General features: G+C 41.1%; 1 protein-coding gene across 3 annotated transcripts in view; it reads left to right on the top strand.

The window, feature by feature from the left end:
* Positions 1-1021: 1021 nt before the first annotated feature.
* The window catches only part of tpst1 (tyrosylprotein sulfotransferase 1), a 44900-nt gene continuing 19950 nt past the window's right edge, over positions 1022-25971 (top strand). For 2 of the 3 annotated variants that reach the window (XM_037078799.1, XM_037078791.1), the window contains exons 1-2: positions 1023-1249; positions 16179-17211. In XM_037078799.1, coding sequence (XP_036934694.1) covers positions 16355-17211 — 857 coding nt within the window. In that variant the 5' untranslated portion in view covers positions 1023-1249; positions 16179-16354. Of the gene's footprint in view, positions 1250-16178; positions 17212-25971 lie in introns of all 3 variants that reach the window. The other variant, XM_037078808.1, reaches the window with a different exon arrangement.

Here is a 25971-nt window from a genome sequence, read left to right as displayed (position 1 = left end):
TGCAACTCGCCATCTACAAGTTTTGCACTACAATGCTACAAATACAGACTGTTTAATTAAGTTTATCAAGTTCAGATGAGTTTTGTAGTTATGGTATTCAGGTGGGGAGCAACAGCTGAGGCTAACCTCAGACATGCAAACTTAAATGATTCTATTTTCATCACGTGGCTTCTGGCATTCAGTGCAGTAATTGCAAATCCAAATGCCAAATATAATGCCAAAAATACAAAAATATGTATTGTAATTAACAGTCAACTGAAAAATACAGAAACAAATTCTAATGAATCATCATAACTATTTGGAAACCATGTAGAGCAACCCCAGAATGTGAAAAGGACACAGTGTGGAAACATATTTACTGGTCAAAGCAAGCAATAATATCATGTGACACCAGGCACTTTTCCAAAAAAATGTACATTTTCTTGGAGTAACAAGGTTGTAGATCCAGGGAATTGACATGCTACTTTGTTTTACATTTGGATAATTTCTGGTGTATTTAAGAAATAAAATGAATACATACAAAAGTGATTGATTAAAGGTGCACTATGCCGATTTGGAAAATACATTCGAAGTGCAAGTGCATATTTACAATAGAAATAAGAAAATAAGACCATATTTATTTGATATGTTTCCATTATAAACAAGCTGTCGTCAGAGGGGAATTAGGTCACTTTGAAGCTACGGGGGGTGGCTCCTTAGGAGGGCCCCTTTAAATAAAAAGTAAAACAGTGAAACTGTGTTGCCCTTTGAGGACAGTTTGTTTCTTCTGCTTTTATAGTCATCACTAAATCATAACTGTTGTTTTTCTTCCATTTTTCTCTTGTTCTCTTCTCTTTAAAAATTTACCCCCAACACTACACAGTGCACCTTTTGAGCTCAATTCAACACTGCTCAGTCTGAAATAAGGCTCCATAAATGTTCTGCGCTTTTAAATCTACAGTAGTTCCGCCCTACGCCGCATGAACCAATCAGCGGCTCTGACACACAACCCCTCTAAATTATAGACTAATCACAGCTCGCCTTTCAACACCAGTCGAGCAGTCCAGTTGTAGCAGTCTGCTTGATCTCACCTCCAGTCTACCAGCGCAACAAGACTGGACACCGTGCGACTGACACGGTCGATGTCCGCAGAAAATGCCCGGAAAGTGACTCCGGAGACCGGCACGACTGTCCGGACGTTGGCGCTGGATTCTTTGGAGGTTCTCTGACCGACGACCCCGAGTCTCCTGCGCCGTATCCGCAGCATTAGGTAGGTTTTCTGACGCGGTGGTGGTGTGGTAATGTCCCTCTCCTCTACTCTCCTCTCCTTCCTTTTAGCCCAGGAGCTGCGACAATTAAACGCACATTTTTGGCAGGGGCTTTTTGAAAAACCGTAATACGTCATTTTCTTAGCGTTAACATAGCTACTCTTTCCTTCCAGTGCGGTTACATAATTGCCAGTGTTGGGCATGTTAGCTATCAAGACTGCAAAATGATCTCTGCTGGTATAATCACATACGAACTGAGCCCATGTCAAATAAACACATTTAGCCGGGGATGTATGTTGACAGATAGCGCCGTTATGTGCCGCCCTCGGGGGAACGCCGCGCAGAACTGTAGCACAAATCTGTTGATTATCAACAAACACAGAAGATTACACACCGTGAAGATCACCGAAGACATTTTAGGAATCTTAAGAGGCAACTCTTCCACTCGGCATACGACGGGGCCACCAGGCAGAACGTCTTTCAATTCTATTCAACTTAAAACATGCCCCCGCCGCTATTCTTACTGCCTTTTCTATCCAAAATAGGCAGTGCTGGGTGCGGTAGGGGGCACTTTGAACGAAATCTAAAGTTCGCATTAGATGTACATACGTTGACATATTGTTGTAGATACGTATGCCGAATTAAGCAGAAAACCACAATACCGACGGAACCTTAAATGGACTTAGTATGAACTATACTCCTTCCCTGACATCACTTATTAACAGTATTTTTTAATGGAGTTTGGTTTGAGGTTGCGTGAAACAGTAATAGATAATTGAATGCGCTGGGGTTACATATGTTAAGTGTTTTGGCCTGTGAGTGCAGCGAGGGTTGGAAAAATTGTCTTGCCTTACTTAATCACATTGATTGAGCTCATGCAGAGCAGCCTGCACCGTCAAGCAAGATGAGAATATAGTGGCGATGTTCCACACTTCCAAAAAATTGTTATTTTCTTGGCCAGATTTTCTCAGGTGCATAACAAATACTGCACTGTCTCCTGTAGTGCACGACAGAGATTTGATCCCAAGTTGGTGCAAAAACTAAATATTTACATTAAACTTTCTATAGTATTCAGACAGGAGTGTTGTTGTTTACCACTGCTGTCCTCTAGGAAATGATCATCACCACTGATGTTTCATATTCATACTACTGAGGATGTCAGACTGGAAGGAAAATGTAGAAAATATATCAAAGTGTGTCAGAAAAATGTTTAGTCGATCAAGAAAAATAAAACGTACAGTTGAAGCCTGCAGGCCTCAAATGGACAAAAACAGCTTCTGCTGTTCGCAGGTGGTCTGAGAGGAAAAAGACTCGAGTCCAGTTGAATTCGCGGTATTTCACAGTGCTGGCTCTTCTCAGTGGGTCGGCCTCCACAGCTGCAGAGCTGGATCCGTTGGACTCAAGCTCACTTATACTCTCATTTCCTTGTCTGAATAGAACACCCACTGCTGCATCACAATTATTATATTCAGTCAAGCAGCTGGCTGACCGCTGAGCCCTGCCAGGGTTTCTACTGCAGAGCAGTGCCCATATTTATGAAGTTCCTCCAAAGAGTGTGCGCTGCTCAAGGACTGATATGGGGGCCCACATTCATCAAACATCCCAGAATAGTAGTGCTGGTGGCCAGAGACATCAGTAGATCTCCTGACCTGCTTGTTGTCACTGTGAAACACTTGATTAATGGATCACATTTGTTGACTGATTGCGAGTGAGGACAGAGCCTTCAATTGTGCCGATGCAGCTGCCTGTGGCTACAAAGTTTACAGCTGATGTGACATGGTTCTTTACTGCTTTCATAGTGTTTGCCGTTTTTGTGCACTGTGATAGCAGCATTACTGTACAATCGGCATTGATGGGGATGAAGACGAAATGGCTGGTCTTGGGTTTCCCAGTGATTTGCTGTATCTCAGTGTGGAATCAATCGACCAATCATTGTGTGTCTTGCAGTGTAGATGTAGTTTAACCGCATGTAATAAAAGCAGAACATTTGGGGTGTCTTCCAATTGCAGATTAAATCTGATTTGTATACAATTGATAATGATCAGTAAGTCTGTGAGCCTGTCGCTAGCAATTGTTTTCCATTACCTTTATAAATGCGTAAAAGGTTAATAGATCATCAATATTGTAATCATGTAATTTTCTTTTAATGTAGTTGTCGCTTAGTAATTTCACCTGAAATGTTAAGGAGGCTAATCTCTTATGAAAGGTGAAGTAACAAATTGAAACACGTGAACAACACTGGGGATTAAATAATTATGAATAATCCAAAGAGACCTTTTTGCATTAAGAGCTCTAAAAGATAAGTTTCAACAGCAGTGCGTAGCGGACAACATACACGGCGTTACTGAGATATTCGTGATAGGCCAATATCAGCAGATATCGGTCGAGCGCTGTAATGTAGCACCCTTGAAAAAAAAAACCAAAAACCAAACCAGTTTCATGTCAAGTTTGCTTGATTCAAAGATAATGAGCAGTGAATTATGTAGGATTTCTTTGAAATACTGTAGGCTAAAACATCTAAACTATTATGTATGTGTTCTGGGAAAAAAACAAAATACAGACAGTCTCCAGAGCAACACTCCTACACTGCCAGCCAAGATTGTTCCTCGCTGCCTTACAAATTGTATTCATACTATTTTTTTCCCCTCACCAGTGCACACACACACACACACATACACACACACACACACACACACACACACACACACACACACACACACACACACACACACACACACACTGTCTTGTCACTGGCAGATTTACTCCCCCGTGTTTCTCAGTCAGTCACTTTACTGATTAGTGATGTGTCATTCACTGTTTATAACCCCTGCATTGTGCTTGCAAGTATCTGCAGCTTTGTTAGCTGCCCTGGGAGGGTGAAGTTGATTTACCTGAGTGCTATATTGCTTTCACAGGGGAATATTGAAATTGAAATTGATAGTGCTAAATGCTCGAAGCCACTAGCATATTCAGATACGTGCAGGCAGGACTGCTGTGGTTTGATGACTACTTCCAGCTTGAACTGCATGTGTACTCTAGTAAGATGCAATCTGACGTGAGTCCTTGTCCCAGTTTACCCAGTTTATGATAGAGGAAGCTGGATGATTGCAACCTTGTAAGGTCAAAAAGAAATGGAGCAGAAATGCTTCAGTCTACTGGTCTGTCACAATCACTGTTCCGCCATCAGTATTGATCAACAAATGGATGACAAATTAAAGGACAAACCAACATACAGTATCTTGGCAAGTTCAGTTGAGATCTGGTGACTTTTCAGGCCACATGAGCTATCAAATTTATGGTCATTATTTACCTATACACCTCACTAGTTGCGTAATTATGAGTCTAATGAGAAACAAGGCCAAGAGGAGAGACCTTAGTCACTGTCCATGCATCCAAACTCTTCAAGTCAACTTGACGACCTAAAGATGGTTGAGCAGCTTTGAGTGTGGAGTTTTGAGCTGGAATCGTCAGAACTCATGTTTGTGGGAAAGCAATCATGCATGTGGGCAGATAAGCAACCAACCCCCTTGATTCTTTTCAGTGTCATTAAGGAGCTCCATTTCCTGCTCTATATCAGTCTTTTTGGGTAGAGCCAACGCTATGTCTCCTACCTTCAAATATGAATTTGGACATTGATTACCACGGCGACAGTTAAAAAATGGCCAATTCTGTACCATAAAAAATCCTTTAAGCCTTCTAGGGAACCAACAATGAATGTGTGCAGAGTGATTAGATAACGCGTTAGAGGCACAGATGTCAATACAGATGTGCATTTAGACAAATGTTTGAAAACCATGTCTTGAGAATGTTCTGTCTGATTGAAATCTGTGGTCGTTATTTTTACTTATTTGATCATCCATCCATCCATCCATCATCTGTACACATTATATGTACGCCGCTTAATCCTCTGCAGGGTCGCGGGGTTATTTGATCATTATAAAGTTTATTATTATTTTTACACTGTAAAATGTTGTAGATAGGAAAGGTTTGCCTGAATGGTATGTTCAGGTGTAAAATCATTGGCAAGTTTGTGAATTCTTTGCTATTTTGATACTCAGTGCTTTGTAGGGTCAACCACCACAAATATATCCACAGCTGGTGGCAGACCTGAATAACCAGATCAAGGTAATAGCTGGATTAAAGCATTCCCACGGATCACAGTAAGCTGATTTTTTTTAAGTGTGGACCATGCTTCTCCCCCTATACATCAACAAATGCACACAGTTTTCATTTAGAAATAATCTCGTATCTGTTCCACTCTATACCTGTATGGATTTGAAGTATAACATCAACATGTTCAATTCCAGTTTCAAACCTGTCTCCTGAACGGAAGTAAGATCAACCAGTCAACTTGTTTTTCTGCGCCCCACAGTGCCTTATTGAGTTTTGGGAGGTGTGTGCGTCAGCTGATCCCTGGGCCTTCAACAGAAGCCTTCATGTGCCCTCATAAACAAGAATTCCTTCATTTAACTTTTATCCCATCCTAATTCTTGCCATTTCTTTTCATTAGTTTATAGAGAGTGACAAATTGTTGATGTTTTTCATACATGATGTTCTGATATTCAGTTCATATTGGAAAGACAGGGTCACACAATGAGCTGATTTATGAACTTGATTCAATTGTAAGTCTTCAGGTATATATACAGGCACTTTCCGTTTTTGCTGCTTTGTATTTCCAGCCCTCTACCTTTTTATTTGACATAAGTTACAACTTTCTTTGCAGATTCATATTTTTCAGTGTTCTTGAGGCTAGTAATTATGACATGTTAGCAATCTGATTGGTTGTGGGCAGGGCATTGACCGGGTCTACGAAATGGTGACTGTGGACACAGAGAGGGTTAATTTATTTTAGTTGTAAGTGGACACAAAAAACACCAATACAGATACGCCACTGCTTTGCGTACCTACTCAGCTCAGCTCCGGCAGTCTGAACCCTTCCTAACTACATACACAAGGCTTCTATTTTTGCCAGATGCCAGAGCATGGCGCATTGATTAGGCACAGAGCAGTCCGGAAGTCGGTGAGTTCATTTTCATAATAAAAGAATCCGTAATTATTGTGAGAACTCCTCGGTCTCCCAACTCCAGCTGTCCAACAGTGCTGTGCCGTGCTTCACTCAAAATGCAGCCAGTAAGAGTTGGACAACGACGCACGGTACATAACCATAGCAGAGCTGCTCCGTGACGTACATGCAACCAGTGGACTTCTCAGGTTTTTTTATTCTCCTTCCTTCTACCATCTTGGTGGTAACAGTGTTGTGTGTGGTTTTAAATAGTAGTATTGATAATAATAATGATGATGATGATATTTTATTTGATGGCGCCTTTCAAGGCACCCACGGTCACGCTACATAGAATAAAAGCATAAAATAACAACAGCACAGATTATTAAAACCAAACATTGACCTAAAAAAGAGGAGACAGGTATAGTGCACAGTGACCAGTTTTTCAAATCTTTGTAGCTTTCAGCTAGTTTCAGCGAGGGGTTGACATGTAGTAAAGGGCTACAATTCAGTTTTGGCACAGCCTGTGTACATGGTGTCCATGCTCTACCAACTGAGCTACCGGGATGTCCCTCTATGTTCTTCATTTGGTTTCAGATTTTTAGGTTTGTGTGCGGTTGTCTTTTGCAAATTTGAAAGCCTAATGTCAGCAGCCTGTTTCTGCCGCCCCCATGAGACATTCAGTCATTCATGTGCTGGTTTTGCATAATCACCCTGGCACAACTGAGGGGATCTTGTCAGAGGCAGGACTGAAACTATGCAGCAGATAGCTGAAAGGCCAGCATTTGCAAAAACCAAGCTCAGAATCCCACTGCTTCATTTATAATGAAACGGCCTGTGATGCAGTATCACAATATAAGTCATGATCACCTATTTTTGCTATATAATAACATTTAGCAAGGGAGTTTGTGTAATGTCCTGATGTCCTTGAGCAAGGTAATCTAAAGCTGTTAGCAAGTCTCAATAAGACAACCACTCCCTGTGTTAGTCAATCATGGAGACTTCCCATCTTTACGTGGTTTCATGGGCCTCTGTGGGGGCATTTTTGTGGAAAATGGGCGACAGGCATAACACCTCACTAATTTGGTCCAGATTTTGAGTTTAATACAATTGGAACTGACATTAGACTAGAATGTTTCCATTGCAAAAGGCACAATGAGTAAACAAACATTTAAGGAGATGACTCTTGCAAGGGGGCTGGGTTTTTCCTGCCTCAAGAAGAAATGTCAGATTGCCTCAGATTTAATTACACACCATCTACTCTGCGCACACAGACCAGCTCCCTGCAGGTCATAAACAGTATGACAGGTGTGTAAGCAGATGAAATCTCCCGGGAACCGAAGGTTGACTCAAGGTTTGAGCACATAATGGGGGAGGGGCCAACTGTGGTTGCTCCCATCCCTAATTTATTTTCCCTGTAATCCCTGCAGATGATGGCCCAGATGCAGAGGACCAGTAGCCATGTATTAGAAGCAGAAAGATACAAGATTGGATTAGTTTGCGCATGCTGCTTCATAACTTCACTCTGACTGGAATGAGCCTGTATAGCCTGGAGAGAGAGATATATCTCTTCTCCCTGTCATAGAGTCTAGCTGGAGGTTAATTGGGTTTGTTCGTAGCATGTGATTTATGACCAAGCCTGAGGGGCAGAGGTTGTGGACAGAGTAATGGTCACAGTCCTGCTGATGGATCCTGCAGGAATGTGTCAGATCACAGATCTGATTGGAAACTTAATAAAGTCTAGGTCATTTGTCAGTAAGACAATGACAGTTGAAGAAAATAGAAGTAAAAATAAATAAATAAAGGTTTCCTTCCAATCTAATGTGTATAGTTATGAACTAGGACAACAGCACTAAAACCACCAACACTTATTGTTAAAGTACCCTTGAAACCTGTAGCTAACCCTGAGTAGATCTGTTTAGTGTTTCCAGCACAGACAGTACTCCTAATTGTTGGTGGGGTTGTTAGCTGGGCATCAGGGCTAACTTTCACTTTCCCACCAGCCTTTAACCAGCAGTGAAGACTTTTCTTGGTCTTGAAAATCTGCAGCATTTGTTAACTGACATGCTGACAATTGACAGCTTACTGCTCTGCTCAACGTCGCTGTCACTTTTCTGCCACTTGCCCCTCTCACTGGAGGACACAATAGAGGACAGCAAACACTTCATGTTCTATTCCTCCACATGTTTTTTTTCCTTTTTTTTTCTTCTTTTTCTAAGACAAAAGAGAAACAGGAACATTTGGGAAATGGACATCAGAGCAAAGAGAAATGAAAAAAATAGACTGTAATCGGGTTGCTCTTTTGGTACCATCCACCATTTCCGCCGATATAAATACAGGAAAAAAGTTCTTATTTGTGATGGACTGCTTGGTGGAAATGTGGATTATGTCATGAGCCCTTTTTAGATAGAAAAGGCAGTACATTTGCTCCAAGGTAAGGGCGGCAATGTGCCGGCCTGTTTTTCTAAAACCGAGGCGTAATATTCCTCCTTTTCTAAAAGCCGCCTCTGAGGCATAAACATGTGATGTGACATGAAGCTTGGGCTGTAAACAGTGACATAGAATTTGTCTTCAAAATAAGAGCTTTACATTGCACCCCATTGGAGTTTAGAACTTGGTTCTTAGCGGGGATCTTTTAATTTGAAAGTAGCAACTGTCCTTAGCTTGCCGACACAACAACAAGCTAACACAACCAAACAGCTACAGAGACCGAGGAGACGCTGCATCTCCTGGATCTCTGCAGCTGTCCAGTTGTTCATCTTAATGTCTGCGGATGAAGTGATGGACTGACTGCTGTGATCAGCTGTTTCTTGGTTTTAAAACTCCCTGACTATGGGTCGCACAACAGTGCAGGTTATTGACACCTCTGCCCATCTCACGCAGAGGCCGGCACATTTCCACCTCGTTTTTAGATAGGCGAGGAGGAAATAAGTGTTCCCTCCGAGGCGGAAAATCGGTGGAACAAAACAGACCCCCAGTTTACCGCCCTCTGTCTAAAACTGTGGACCGAGCCGAAACCTACTCTGCAGCTTCTCTAATGAGAAAGAGAGTTTTCTATGTTTTATTTCATTCTGAACTAAATCCTCACTCAGGCATCACTTTTGAAATATCACCACAAAGAAGAATCACACAAATAGAATTAAAACGGCAAAAAAAATGGAGCAAGCATGTTACGATTAGGGGAATGTCAGAGTCTATTATGTTGAACTATTTCAGCCCTAATGTAGAATTCAGTTATACCTGTTCATTTTATAAAATATTTAGTGCTGGCTCATTAGAGAAATTTTGTACAGATATAGTATGATGAGCTAATATAAATGTGGTGGAGATTTTAGTTTTAGTTTTTTGATTTTAGTTTGCATCTGTATGAGACGAGACAGAGGCAACAAACTAAATGTTGAGATCCTGACAGTGTTTGATAGATTGCTCGCAACATCTGATATTCCCCTGCACATGACTGATGGAATGATCATTGGACAGTCATTGGAACATTTAATTGAAGAAACCTTTTTAACTTGGCTGGCATTTTTATCACGCAATTAGTGTTAGAGAGGAAATGATAGCGATGTGAGTCAAATCAGTGTAAACCCAGGTTTCCTGTTATTTTCTTTTCTTGCTCAGGATCACAGACCGCTCTCACCAGGGCTTCACGAGGTGCAAAGTCGCCATCATTATTAAGTGTTGATGTGGTTTGGTTTCACCGTTGCTCCATGGAGAGCAACCTCAGCCTCCACTGCTTCCCCTAACAGATCAATGGGAAAAATATCCTGTGAGAAGGATACAATGTCAGTAACAGGAGAGAAGAGCCTCAATTAATTTAACACAAACACATTTCAGCCCCGGTGTAAGGTGTAACGTGACACTGCTGTGAATCTCCACCGCAGTTTCTTATCAGTCAGGCATTCATAACACTTTACCTCTTAAAGCTTAAGAATTTTCTCAATTTTTTTCCCTTCTTGATTTTGGAAGGTATATCAATTATGCTAGGTAAAATGATTTAAAACATAAATGCAGGAAATAACCCAGATAAAACAGCCACTTGCATTGTCCCGTACATTTCTGGTCACAGCCTGTTGTCTCGGGGCCTGTCCTCTTCTTTATACTTCAAGTAATAGTGATTTTCATGGCTGTGAATGTTACATAGTTCAGATAGGAAAAAGTCATACTGAAATCATGGTTATATCAAACATGTTTTGATCCTTTTAGTGGAAACTGATATAACTGATACTAAAACTGTGTATTACAGTCTGTTCTACTGTAACAGTACTGTCCTGTTTGTCTAGCATGAATCAAAATGTAATTGTGCCACCTTATGTTGTAAAATGAGAAAATCAATGACCTTTATTCCTTAATTCTAACATTTGAGATAATTAACAACACACATTTCCACAGTAATCATTGAACTGAGAAGAACTTCATGTGAACGTGTAATTCTGAGGCTCTTCACAGTCGACTAGTATTTAAAATGTTCTGACAACACTGGACCACAATACAATGTACCCACTTAGTTTTTGGGGGATAAGTTAACAATTTATAAATACAAGTAGTGAATTGATTAATAAGGGTAAAGACTAGCATGTCAGATAATGTTCACACTCTTATATGAACATATGGACATACACATTTATATGTAGACTTTCTATTGGATATTTTTGTTTACTTAATACTGAATTAATCAGACTCAGAAAATCTTTCATCATGTTGCTACTCTTATTCAAACGGAAGAGTGCAATATAGGTTGTTTTGCCCTTATTGGACTGATGATACCGTTGACACATCCGTTGCTTTTTTTCTCACCTTCTAACCACCTCTTTCTTTCTCACATTCTTTCTCTGACGACCTTCTTTCATTTCCTGCAAAACTATGTGTTCTGTCCACTATTATAGATGATTATATATTTTATCAGTTAATTAGCATACTGTGTTATTTTTTTGTTTACTTGTCTGCATCTATCCGTGCAGTTGCCTTGTTTTGGAAAGGTTTTCTTTGAAAATCATGACCTTAAATCTCAGTGAGATAAATCTAAAGTACACTCAACCTCACAAATTGATCATATCTTACTGCAAAGTGTGAATCAGAAGTTGGACTTTCCCTTTAAGGCCAGTTGCAGCAGCCTTGGGGAAACAGCAGGCCCCTGTTGTACTCCCACTAATAAACTCAAGGTGTTGGCAGTCTGGCGTGCTTTGTGACTTCCCCCTCCCTGTAACACTGAATCACCAAGGAGAAGACACAGAGATGTGAGATTGCGTGGGTGGGCTGGAAGAAAGGCAAAGTCAAGACGACAGGAAAAGAACGAAATAAACAGTGTCGGATGCTGCACCGTAAAGACGTTTGTACAGTATTTACACATTTTCTACATTCCTCAGTCACGGTGCAGGGGGAATACTTGAAACATTTATCTGCAGCTTAGTCTTGCATGAACTCCCTCTCAGAGGGAGGCTAATGCAAGGAATTAGCTGTAATGTTTTGTTGTGAAATGCTCCTCACTTGTATAACTACCAGTTAACAGTCGAGGATGTTTGCTTAAAAGCAACAACAGCCACTTGGCTCATTAGGCATGAGTAACCCACTGAGAAGAAGTTGGCAACATGGTGTCAGAGGGGAAGCAGATGGTAGAGTGATGCATTGGCCTACCCTGGGCCAACCTGGTTGAACAGATTCTAATACAGTATAGTTCCCTCTCCAAAACAGTAACATTCTATTCATTAAGCAGTTCTTAGGAAATTTCTGACACAAGATTACACGGCCTGTTTCTCCAGGGGATGCACCTTGCACCTTTAAAATTGAGCAGGTTTGACTCTTGAGCATAATGTGTGCGAAAAAAAAGAAAAAGAAAAATGTAGTCTAAATATGAATATTCTGTACTGTACTTTTCTGATTGTGTTTAAAACTTAAAGGCAACATTCACAAAAATATGAAAATTCAGTGATTACCTACTCTCCCCCATGCTGATGAAAGAATGAATGAGGTTTCGTAGTCCCAAAAACATTTGAGAAAAAAAGCGTAACAACATAACATGGCTCCATACAGCTTGTTCAGTGTAATCCCAGTCTACCGAACCCCAATGATCCCAAATTTATTCAAAAAGATGTTATTTGCACCCCCAGCACCTGGTCAGGCTCATACACGCTCATCAAATGGGATACGCGCTAACACTTTTAGCTTAGCAGCTACAGTACACAATCTTAAAAAAGGGTGTAAATGAAATATTTTCAAATCAGTTTGGAATTCCGTGGCCTTCAGCGCAAGTCCCCATCTACTTCAGTTGTTTAGGAGAACACTGTTTGGCTGTCTTTTTTGATACCCTGGAAATGTTTTTGGATCAAGACTTCACTTGACGTTCCATTGTTGTGGTGAGTAGCCAATGGCTGAATTTTTACTCTTGGACAAAGTCTTTTTTTCTGATACAAAGTCTAATTTCTAGGATAAGATTCAGTATCAGCCCATCTCTAATTTTACCCAACAAGTATTCTGCAAGCATTCTTATTGGAGTGGGTCAACCCCCTCTAATAGCATATAGATTAAGGGATTCCCATGTTGCTAAGTCATAATGAAGATAATGACGGATGCAGTAGGTTTTGATGATAACATATAAATCCTCCTCTTGAATTTCTGTGATACATCGTCTTTGGAGGAAGTTGCAGTGACTTCTTCTGTTTATCATACTCCTTTCTTCAAGTTTTGTTTGTGGGTTTGTCAGGGCTGGGCACAGATGGAAATTGTTGATTGTTGCCTTTGTCAGCAGTTTCTGCTTGCCAAAGCTGTACTCTGAAAAGCACTTCTAAACATAGCCGAATGTGAAGCTCTCCATGCATCTTCAGACTTTCACATAGTCCCGGGACATTAAATACGGAGAAGGAACACATTTGATGATTAAAACTTCATGAGTTCAAACAAAGGAACATGTGTCTTGCGTCATTCTGTTATGCTCTGCTAACATGCGTCCAAGTCTTCATACCATGGAGGGGTAGTCAGCTGCACTGGATTCATTGCTCTGTTGTGATGAACAGCAGCCTGAGACATGCTGCTGTGGCAGGACAATGCTGACAGAGCCTGTTAACCATCAGGTTCATGATGATGTGGAACATGTGTAAACAGACAGCAGAGAAAATAAGTTGACTGGACTTCCTTTTCATGATTATGTAGTCAAAACGTTTGCACAAAAACCCTGCATACAGCATTTCAACCCTGTTTCAATGAGTTCTATAAATGAATCCTTCATTATCCTTCTGATGTTTTAATAACTATAAATGAGATGCAACTGCCAATGTTGTCTTTTAATGATAAATTCAGGGTCTGTAGTATCGGTATGCATATAAGTGATTCCCGTAGGGCCGAGCGATAAGACCTAAAAATCCCTGATTTTTTCACACCAAACTCGATTAACAATTTTAATTGATTTTTTTTCCTTCTTATGAAAAGAAAAATATTCACAATTAGTATTGCTTTTATTTGAACAATAATATTAACAGGAGTAAACTGAAAGTAAATGGAGAAATTTAACTGCATTACCCTATTTGCAAACAAACACAAGCCTAGAAATAAGCTTGTTAACAAAATGGCAGGCCCAGCCATTGGAAACATCAGTAAAAATTTAACTTTTCAGCTAGCTTTCTACTAACTTCCAGGGGCCCAATTTTCCTTTTAGGGAAGCTGTTTTTTTTTTTTCTTATGTAAATATACCTTAGAAAATGTTCATTTCCCTGACAGTGACATAGTACACCTTCAAACTCACTTAAAAAGAATGAATCAAAGTGCTTCCTGAGAAATTGCATCTTGATAAAATGCACTGTCAAACTCATGTAGGGCTGCATGGTCTGCCCACCCCCTCTTTTGTGATTTATTGTCCAGCCCTAGATTGAGGGCATAGGTATGTGAATTTATGATTAACTATGGGGTTGGAAGTAAGGTTCCTACATTCGTACCCAGGTCCACAGTTATTGAGATTTATTAAACAGAACTTTGTTACTATAAGAATGTATGCTTCCAGGGACTCAAGAACACCAAACCTGCATGGGATTAGGGGAAACTGGAGCACCTGGATAGAGTTGACCGGGAGGAAACTAATCTTAACACCACACGCCCTAGTCTTGTTCAAACATAGTTGCTGAATTTCTGTTCAATAAGTTTACAAAGTGATGTACAAAGACTCAAAGTCTCAAAATGACCTCCATTTGGCAAAGGATAGGACTGTTGATCAACATAGTGACTCTTGGGAAAGGCATTTAAATCTACTCGCGTTATGTTTACATAATTTGCAGTACTGCAGTACACAATGATACAATTATGTATTGGTTTAGTTTTAAGCCAATAGCAATTTGGCTTGAGAAAAGGCGATGTTGGTTGGCTCACCACTTTGGACACACTGTCTGATGGATTGTCCCTCAAGTTTTCTACTAGACATCTAAGACATCCCCAGAGGATGAACCCTAATAAGTTTGTTGATTTCTTTGACATTAGTGCTTTGAAATGAAATGCCACAGTAATCTGTCCAGATCAATGGTTTATGACCAAACTCACAACATTCCTTTTCGCTTAAACATTACTCATTGCATTAGTGCTAATTAGCAAATATACTATCCTAATGTGGTGAACACAGTTTATAATATACTTGCTAAACATTGCAACTCAAAGCATCTAAGCATGCTGACATTAGGACTTGGCTTAAATCATAGATGTGCCTAAGAGCATCACAGAACTGCCCGCATGTCTGTTCACTCTGAACTGTGTAGTAAGAAAGTTTGCAGCTTTTTCTTTACAATACTCAACTCAGTTTGAATATATGGATTTGTAAGTATCTCCTTTCCTCCAACCGGAAATGCATGTATTTGGAAATTGATCGACAATGATTACTTGGCCAGGTGCTCTGGCATTCTCTGTGTGTTTCAGCTTTGACATTTCAGTTGGATCTCTCAGTTGATTGTGACGATTTGACTGTAGTTTGAGTGACAGTGAGGTACAGTATCTCTCGGAAACAAGAGGGCTGTGGTCAGTGTCTCATCGCCGGAGATAAGTTCTCACAGTGTTCATGCAGCTCACACTGGTTGCTGAAGGTCAAAAATAATAAGGTAGATGACTGTAAGATGACTCACTACCCACCACTAAATTCCAGTATTTTGATCCAGGTCAGGCTGACCTAATAAGAAACCAGCAGGCCAGGCTTGCTCTCGTCCTTCACCCCCTTCTCTCCCAGCCAGGCCATTTGCTCGGGAAGATGACTGTGGCTGCAGGGCCAGCATGGAGAAAACCCTCCAACAAATAAGCTGTACCAGGCCTGCAGCTTTTACTTCTCAACAGCAGAGGAGGAAAAGCTGTAAGCCAGACCACTGTGGTGTGTAGAATTTATGTTCAGGAAGTGTCTGTGTGTGTGTTTTTGTTGTGCAAGTACACATTGCCCTGTCTACAGAATGAGTTTGTGGGCAAGCATGTGAAAATTAGAGGCTGAAGGCTAAATGTCACAGATGATGTGCTACATCAGCTATCTTTAGTTAGTTTTTTTTCCCTACATTCTCAAGTCTCTTGTCAGCAGAGAGTCTTAGTCATTTATCTTTCAGTGGGTATGAATTCTACCCACTAACTCTTCATAAAACGTCTGTGGCACAGAGTTCATTAAGCTTTACTGGTGGCAGCTCTGTTGTCATAATTGTGTTTGAAGCCATTCTCTCTGAATAAAAATAAAAGAAGCAAAAATAATGTTGGCCAGAGTTCAGAAGGCCTGTCAGATAACGAGAATGTGGTGATCACGCTTCCTGCCAAATTTCTCCTCTGGAGATTGGTCCTGGTGCATGACATCTGTCACATGATTTCTTTAAAATCTGGGGCATAAAAATGCTTCTTTTGATCAGGTTATGTTACTACCTTTTCTTGATGAATGTTGTCCTGATGTATCAGAACTAATTATGCCTTCTCTGTTTTGTGCCACGATGCAGGCCTCATGGAGCTGGGGACTCGACGCCTGCTTTGCACAAGGGAGCTCGATCCATGCCCGGTTCCCAGCAAACAACCGTAAAGGGTGGGAACCTTTCTTACCCTTCAGTTCCCTATTCCCAGACCCCTGTAAATTGCCCCGTGGTGATATTTTCTTCTCCCCTCTGTGGCCCACAACATGATTGGCAAGCTGAAACAGAACTTGCTGGTGGCCTGTCTGGTCGTCAGTTCGGTCACGGTCTTCTACCTGGGCCGCCATGCCATGGAGTGCCACCATCGTATTGAGGAACGCAGCCAGCCAGGTGGGATCCTGCCTCTGTCAGCACTAGGGGGCAGCATGAGGACCACCTTACGGACAGGCCAGAATCTCAGCACACCCTTTGTTTACAACAAAGACATGCCACTTATCTTCATCGGTGGGGTGCCTCGCAGTGGAACCACACTAATGCGAGCCATGCTGGACGCCCATCCCGAGGTGCGCTGTGGAGAAGAAACCCGCGTCATCCCGCGTATTTTAGCCATGAAGCAGATGTGGAGTCGCTCAGGCCGGGAGAAAATGCGGCTGGATGAGGCCGGTGTGACAGATGAGGTGCTGGACGCCGCCATGCAGGCCTTCCTGCTGGAAATCATTGTTAAACATGGAGAGCCTGCCAACTTTCTCTGTAACAAGGACCCTTTTGCTCTGAAGTCACTTTCCTACCTGGCCAAGATCTTTCCACGTGCCAAGTTTGTTCTCATGATTCGTGATGGCCGGGCTTCAGTGCACTCCATGATCTCAAGGAAGGTGACAATCGCTGGCTTTGACCTGGGCAGCTACCGGGACTGTCTTACTAAGTGGAATCGGGCCATAGAGACCATGTACACCCAGTGCCTGGAGGCAGCAGACAAATGTCTACCTGTGCACTATGAACAGTTGGTCCTTCACCCTGAGAAATGGATGAGGACACTGCTGAAATTCCTCGACATTCCTTGGAATGATGCCGTCCTCCACCATGAGGAGCTTATTGGGAAAGCTGGAGGAGTGTCTCTTTCTAAGTAAGTGATGCTGATGTTTCATACAACATTTCCTCCTTCCCAGACCAGGGTTCCCCAATTAGATCTCAGTGAGGGCCAACTTATGTCCAGGTTGCCAAGTCGAGGGCCAACTTGTCTGTTTTTTGTGTTTTTTTCATTGGACCAGTAAACATTGTTTTATGTGCAGATATTAATGTTGCTGCTGTTATCAGAAGTAGTATTATTGTCATGATGAGTAGTACCAGTGGTATTTGGTTGTAGTAGCAGATATAGTATTAGTCACAGCCTGTGTTGAGGGACAGACAAGAGAAAAAATGCACACTTGAAAGAAAATAAGTCAGTATCAACGATTGATTTATTTAAATGCCCCTGGAGAATATTTTGATCAACATAACATGACCAGTTTGATCTACACCAAAAAAACAACAGCACTACAGCAATTGGTGCCCAAGAGGCAAAGAAAGAGTATCCTCAGGCAAAGATAACTGATGACTTTTTTACATGGACCTGGAATATTTCTGAATACCAATATCGGTAACATTGATGCTGATTGTTAAACAGTGTACCCCTCAGCAAAATGTCCAAATGGTATCAGCTTTCCTCACAGACAGCTGTCAGCTTTAAAATGAGATAACACAAAATGTTATTAGTTAAGCACATTTAAAATATGTGTGACCAAATAATATCAGGCTGTAAACAACAAATATTTTCTTTTCTTGTGGTAAACAATATAATTTGGTTTTATTTTTGACGTCTTTTATCCCCTATTTTTTTTATTATTCAAATTATTTTGTTTATTTTATTGTTGTATGGCATTTTAACAGTTTTGAAGTAATTTTGTTCTTTCATTTCATTAATTTACTCTTTCTGATTGATAAAAGTAGGTGAAGGTTACTATATGGTTATTCACCAATCAGTGAGAGAAGTGAGAAGTGCTGTCACCATTCTGAGGCACTGTCCAAGATGTGTAATCGAGCGTCTGTTTCTGTCCTGACTCTTGATAGTGTTCATTGAAGAAAATGATGACTCACATATATATGTGGAGGGGAACATTGTGAGTAAGAGCATTCCAACAGCTCTGGTGATTTTGAATCGAGCTTGTGGAACCATGTTGATCCAAACCCCAACATCCTTGTGCTGTGCTTACAGCAAATCAGATGTTGCCATCTCCAAGACCTCCATCTGAAGAGCTGTCAATAGAAGGCACCAGTGTTTTGGCTTCTGCGGTCGACTGGCCATCAGCCTGAACACAGAACGGCTGTTTCAGGAAGAGGAGGATGACACGTGAGAGTTTAGGGGAGCTTTCAAATTGTTCCTTGAAGTTTTCTGCCAGACTTGCCACAAAATCTTTCATCGCTGGATGTTCCTGCATGTCATGCTTTTCACAATGCTCCTGCAGACGTCGAAATTGCAGATTTCTTCCATGAATGTCTCTCTCCAGAAGGTTCAACTTTGACTGGAAAGCTCCAACTGCCGCACATATCAGCAACAGTGTGTTTTTTGCCCTGTAGTTGCAGATTTAGGTGATTTTAGATGAGACTTGATGTCACACAAAAAATACATCTGCCATCACCTTCTTGTCGCTTATAAAGCTCAGAGATTCTTGGGCTGGTTTGCTCTGCAGATTGGACAAAAATGATACAAGCTCATCATGCAGGTCACACACCCTCTCCAACACACGGCCTTTGCTCAACCAGCGAACATCATTGTGCAGCAGAAGATCCTTGTATTCAGCTGACATATCCTCCAGCAATGCTCTGAAAAGACGATGTTGCAGACTAGGGCTCTCACAAACAAAGTTAACAAGTCTTGTCACTGTATCCATCACCTCTTGCATTTCTCCACTCAGTTCAGTGCACAACGCTGTTTTGTGAATGACGCAGTGAAATGCGGGGGGTTAACGGCAGAAAGCCTGCTCACCAGGCCCTCGCGGTGTCCCACCATCGATGGAGCCCCGTCCTTCACCACTGATGCGATTTTGCTCAAATCCAAGCCATTCCCCTCGAGGAACTGTGTCAACTCGTTAAAGACGATTTCCCCGGATGTTCACCCCGGTAGAGGAAGCAAACAAAGCAGCTCTTCGCGAAATGTTTTCACATCAAAAAATCTTACAAACACAGCCAGCTGCTCCATATTGGTTCGGTCACAGGACGAATCTATGGCTGGTGATATGGCTTCTGCTTTCTTCAAATTGGTGAATAGACAGGAAAAACACTCCTACTCTTCTGGTTGCCGTGTTAGCCGACAGTGGCACCTGCTTTAACAGCTCGACAACACCTTTCTTATTTTTCTCATCGTGACTTAAAACTTCAGCTGCCATTTCAACTGCACACTTTTTAATCAACTCGGCATCAGCAAAGGGCTTCGTAGCTTTAGCTTCAGGGTCCATGAAACTTGCAGTGATGCAGCGGTAGCGCTCTTTTGTGCTGATGTCGATTTAGTCATAGTAGAAACAGACTGCTTGTATGACGTTAGCATGTTTGCCATTTTGCATTTACGCTGATCTGATTTTGTTGGGTAGTTGGCACTGAAGCTGACAGCATGCATGAAGTTGAAGTGCCGCTTTAGATTCTCAGCTTTGCTGGCAGCAACAGTTTGCATGCATATTAGGCATGTCGGTTTTGCATTGGCATGGTCCGGTGAAATAAAACAAAACTCCTCTGTCCAGTCAGATTTGAACTGACGGTTCTCCCTGGTCCCCCTGGTGCTAAGGCGGTCGGCTAGTTGGTGACTGACAGAGTCGAGGATTAAACACGCGCATGTCTTCCGTGTACATGCGGAAAGGGGAAATGCGGGTCAAGTGTATGGTGTGAGATGATGTCTGAATAGAACCGAACACACTTTATTTAACCTTATGGCAGTTTATCACGTTGTGTCACTGGGTCCACACGGGCCAGACACTTTGTGGGCCACTAACTGGGGATGGATGCCCTAGACCAGGGGTGTCAAACTGATCCAGTAAAGGGCCATGTGGCTGCAGGTTTTCATTCCAACCAAGCAAGAACACACCTGATCCAAATCAGGTGTGTTCTTGCTTGGTTGGCTGATTGGTTGGCTGATCCAAATCAGGTGTGTTCTTGCTTTGTTGGAATGAAAACCTGCAGCCACATGGCCCTTTACTGGATCAGTTTTACACCCCTGCCCTAGACCAAACCCCAAGCCTGTTCTCTTGTCTTGTGCTCAAACTTCGAAAAGTACTGTGGCTTGGTTGCCGGTGGACCTGTATTTTTTTTCCCCCATTTATTGCAATGCTATGACCCGCTCTACTCTACCCTGATAATTTTACCCAACTCTAACAAGCTCCTCATGCCAAAACCTAATCAACCCCAATGAAAGTAACAAGTACAAGCCAGTGTGAAGTGGAGTAGGACAAGTAATGCAACCCTGGTAAAAAAAAAAGTCACGGAGGACCTAAAGAAGAAAGATAGTAAATCATCAGTGTCTGTTTAATTAGATGGACTCTGGAAACAAGTCAAGTTTAGTTGAACCTTTACGTTTCACTGTTTGTACTATAATAGTGGTAATTTAGCCATAGAGTTGAACACCACCTTGCCTATTGTCACTGTGTCTTTGATCTGTCTTGTTTGTAGCTGTGGGAGAGACTTGCCCATGTTGTTGAGTCCAGACAGAACTCTTTAGTTTCACAGTAATTACAGCGTAGGCCATCATGATGCCTTTCAAGAAAAAAATCTAATTAAGCAGTTACCCCTAGCTGAAATGGCTTCATTATCCTCTGTTTCTTTATTTTTGTTGTTGTATTAGTGTTGAGTGCACTACTTTGTAAAATGGGGGTCAACCACTGCACGTTTACATCCAGCACCCTAATGTCATTACTCACAGTGAATCACAGACTGAATTAGAAAACATGAACTGTCATGCTGTGACTCATTTTCACTTATTTTTTGTGTCTGAGGTTCCTTGATATTGGGATACTGAGGCCCTTTGGAATGCAGTGTTAGGAAACTTTTTTTCTATCCAAGATAACAAACATATCCAGTGCTGTTGCTGAGAATATGCAGAGGCTTCATTTGTACTAGATGTTTCTGCTGCAGATTCAAGAACTAGCTCATCGCTAATGTAATGGTGGTTGAATAAATATTTGCTGCCACACATGCTCCACATGCAAGGCTGGGCCTGCCATACTTTAAACTCCCGGTGCAGTCCAAATAAGCTTAAACATGCCCATGCCTACTTTGCTTTAGAATGCTTGGCATAGAGGGCACAGAAAATATGGATTGGCTGTTAGCATGGAGAAAAATCACATGTAGGTTGCAGTCTTTCAAGTTGCAGGTATCACTGTCTATTTAATCTTAGTTCCTCTGGGCCTTGAAAATAAACGTCACCTCCGGCCTTGAAATATATCCATCCCTTGTTTTCACAGTCAGCAGACTTTCCATCATTGCATTTCATTTGGAAAGTAAACATCATACTGCTGTGCACAGCAAGGAACCTACTCATTAGTGACTTAAAACACATGAGATTGTATCTGCACTACTGTACTGTGCACAGGTTTTCCTAATGGCCCTGCCTGATGTCAGAGTTGTTTTGATTTCAGTGATTTGGGAGGTTGGCCTCTGGAAGTTGTTGAGGAAATGCTGAAGGGGTGCAACCTCATTCCTTGCTTCTGTCTGCCCCTCTCTGCTACCACCCTTTTCCTGCCACGTAGCAACAGATCACTCTCCATATCCTCTGGAGACATTTGGTTCACATTTTGTTATTGTCTGCATATGAAACACTCATGGTTTTTATTAAAAAGCTTTGCATTCATTGAGCAGTTTTCCGCCAAATGCCTTTAGCCTTTACTGCACTTCTTTAAGAACTCATCCCACTTCCTCTGTAGTGAACAGTGTTTGTAGCTTTCCTTCCTCAGTTTGGAAATTAGTTTCATTTATCTTTCCTTCTGTTTGCCTTTGCGTTTCATGACTTTGATCTGAAGAGATGAGGAGACAGAAGGCATGGTGTAGAGCAGAGGTCAGCAGTTCATTTCAATTGTGGGTCTTTCAGGCACGGTGTAAAACTAGATAATAATAGTAATTCACTCAAGAATAACATTGATTTATGAAATGGGATTTTATCCAAGGCAGATGTCATGTTTCCCTTGAGTGAGTGAGCGGGGGCGAACACAGTTGCAACTCTGACCTTGTCAAACAAACAAACAAACAAATACTTAGATAATCAACTTACGTTTATACAAATTTTGCCAAAATGGACTCACATACACAAAGGTACGCATAACACAAGACTATAAATGACCCCACACAACACACACGGGATTGTCCAGTGATTGTTGAATTCAAGTATGGCTGCAAATATTTTTTTTATTAATTGATAAATCATCAACAGAAAATTAATCAGAATCTTTTTTGTTGATTAGTTGTTGGTTTTGGTTTTTTCAAATTCTCTGGTTGCAGCTTCCACAGTGTAAATATATGCTAGTTTTGGACCATTGGCTAGACAAAACAATACATTAATTGTTTAGTTGAGGAAATGGTCTTCAGATGAATCAAAAATAAAAATAGTGTTTAGGTGCAGCCCTAAATACTAAGTATTGCCTTGCGCAGCAGGTGTTTTAGCCACTTGTTTCAACTGTCATCTCACTTGTGTCTGATGTGCCTGATATGCTCTTGCTTTAATCAGTCCAGATGTCTGCACAGGCATGGAACATTACCTGAAGCATATTCCAATACTTGAAGACTTATCTTCTTTTACACACCTAACTACACTGATTGATCGCTGAGTGCTGCCAAAACAAAAATACCATTGTGTAGATATAGATGGATCACTGAATGTGCTGCTCACGCTATGCCACCTATATAGCCCTGGTGTTACAAAAACAATACCATCAGTGTTAGGGCTGAACTGATATGGTTTTGTCAAAGCTGATATGGCTGCTAATTATTAGTAATGAAGGAGACTAATAAGCAGTATTTGTAACAGATATATGTGCATTTGCAGTAAAAATGTAACTCTTTGTGTCAAATAACCATTGATAGAATGTAACTAAACACAATTTTCTCAAGGACTGTACTTTTGAGGTACTTTAAGTATTTCTGTTTTCTGCTAGTTATATTTTCACTTCACTACATTCATTTGTTAACTTTAGTTACCAGTTACTAGTAATGCAACAACACTAATGTGTTGTGGGTGGGGCATGGAGTGAAACCACAGGCCAAAAGCATGGAATAGCTGTATCTTCTTCATTTATATGGAGTTTTTATATTTCATAATTGTATTATTCATCTGTTAAGTTTATTTGACTTCCTTTTTAGCACTAGAAGAAGGAGGAAGGCATAGTGGTCTTTGTTTGCAGGCTTCTCTTTACCGGATACTAGTTGGTATTATTTATTTGAATTTACATGAGCCTTGAACCAAGTGTTGTGGTTCAAGAGTGTGATTTGGTTAATGTGACCCAATTTGCCTACCACTGATGTAGAGGGTGAAAACAATAACCCTTATACACAAATAAGTCATCTTGAATCTAAACATCTTTTATAACTTGAAGAAAAAGCCAAACTGAAAACCTTTCAAGCTTACCTTAAGATGCTGTCAAGCATGTTGTGGTTCAACTCGAAATACCTTGGTGACTCTGAAGTGCTCTTCAGCCATGCTGCCACAGCACTGGACTGCTACTTCTCAATGCTAAGTACTCTTGACTTTCAATGAAAGGCCACAGTGTCCTTGTCTCTCATAACACCCGTTTATCATCAGTAGTGTCCAGACATGGAAAGATCTTGTTTGGGCGTCATGTTTAAGTAAAACATAAATGCATGTTATAACCTTTTTACTAGCACAATTACAGTGCTACACCTCTTGAAATAGAAAATCAAACATGAAGACAAAATGTACTAAATCTTCACTCAGGGAGGGGTAGTGAGGAATAGTAAAGCTCTTTGGGGTACAGACTCAGATCTGTCGTCATTTATGGTACACGACACTCCTCCACAGATTGATTCCTATCAAATATTAATAAATGCAAACCTTAACCAGAGTCCTCTGAGCCAAGTTGAGGATAGGCATGAATACTGCTTAGTCCAGCATTTCTACATCAAACAGTCCACTGTTGACAGCCACAGCCAGGGACAAGGTCCAGTATACCTTTTAGATAAGTCTGATTTCCAGACCGAAACAGGATCACTATCAGATTGACCTCACGTAGTTGCTACTTAGCGCTGAATTTCTTTCAGTTTGCTGCCATCAGGCTTTTTGTATTCTTCAGTTGTGTGATAACAGTTTGGTAAGAAAAACTTAAAGTAGTAGAATGGCACTCAGCGCAGCGCCGTTATTCCATTATTATCCCTGCCACATGATGTCAATGATTGACAAACTTCAGTTCTAAGCTCCAACTCAAGTCATAGAAGTATCTGTACTATACGTATGTACTGTAGTCAGTGTTTATTCTGTACACAGACTACATGTCCGCTACTACAGTCTTTGGTCTAGCATCCTACCTCTTCCCTAAATGGGTCCTGATACAATGCATTCCTCTACCACGGCCATGCAGTCCCCTTTTTGTACTCACTATTAGAAACCATCCACATTTAATTTTTTTTTACCCAAAGATCCATGCATCACTTCATGAGAAATTGACAAAAATGCCCTCTTGCAATGTTAAAGAAAGCGAAAGAAGACATGGATGAAAACACAGCGTTCTTGACAGATTATTAGGAGATAACATTTTTGGTCATTTAATTCCAAAAATGTTAACAGTGGTGATGTAACAAACCCAGCGATTACAGGCTGTACCTGCATTTCCTGGACTCAATGAAAAACTGGTCTAATAGGTATCCCTCAAAGATAGAAAAGCTTGAAGTCAAAATAGTACAAATGATTATCAGAAGGACAAACTTCTTAATTTAATTTAAAAAAATAATTTGGAGCACAGCTGTAGGAACCATGAAATTAATAGAAATGTTAACATTATTTTTTTTCTAGATGACAGTAAGTAGGAAGTCTGAGGTGAGTTTTTATGATGTGACCCTATAATTCTCAATGATACGGTAATATTTATGATTCTGACTTATGATCGTAATGAAAAAAAATTAGTAACACAAATATCAGTAATGTTCAGTTGTAAGGCTCTTACCTGTGATGATGTGAAGGCACATTGTAGCGGGGCACAAACACTTAAACCATATGCTTTAATCCTGTTTATCTCTTGAGTAGGGAGGAAACAAACACAACAACATGCAGCGCGCCAAGAGCTCGTTCCTAAAACGCCACTGTCTCGTTAGTAGCTTGGTTTTGTGGCGTCGGACCTCAAACAAACCACGGTCCGCTGCACAGTTTGTTCAAAGGCTGTTGTGACTAAACACAGCGGACCGACACATTTGTCTGAGCCTCTCAAACAGACGCACGTATCAGAGTGGGACACTTGTTCACTACGAGAAGACCGCCGCAGCCCACAAACACCCGCTATAAAACAGCTAACATTAGCAAAATCATTTAATCATTGTGTCCCGTATGAGAAGAGAGGGTCCCGGCTGTCAGCTGTTATGGATGCAGTCACTTTGCATATTGTTAAAGATATAGGAAATAAACACCCTTGATTTGAAAATGAGTATAGTGGCGCTGAGCTAGCAGTATAGCAGCGCAGCGCCGTTATTCCATTATTATCCCTGCTACATGATGTCAATGATTGACAAACTTCAGTTCTAAGCTCCAACTCAAGTCATAGAAGTATCTGTACTATACGTATGTACTGTAGTCAGTGTTTATTCTGTACACAGACTACATGTCCGCTACTACAGTCTTTGGTCTAGCATCCTACCTCTTCCCTAAATG

Source organism: Acanthopagrus latus, chromosome 2 (genome assembly GCF_904848185.1).
Source record: "Acanthopagrus latus isolate v.2019 chromosome 2, fAcaLat1.1, whole genome shotgun sequence".
NCBI classification, from domain to species: domain Eukaryota; kingdom Metazoa; phylum Chordata; class Actinopteri; order Spariformes; family Sparidae; genus Acanthopagrus; species Acanthopagrus latus.
This window is presented reverse-complemented; position numbering and strand designations above follow the sequence as displayed.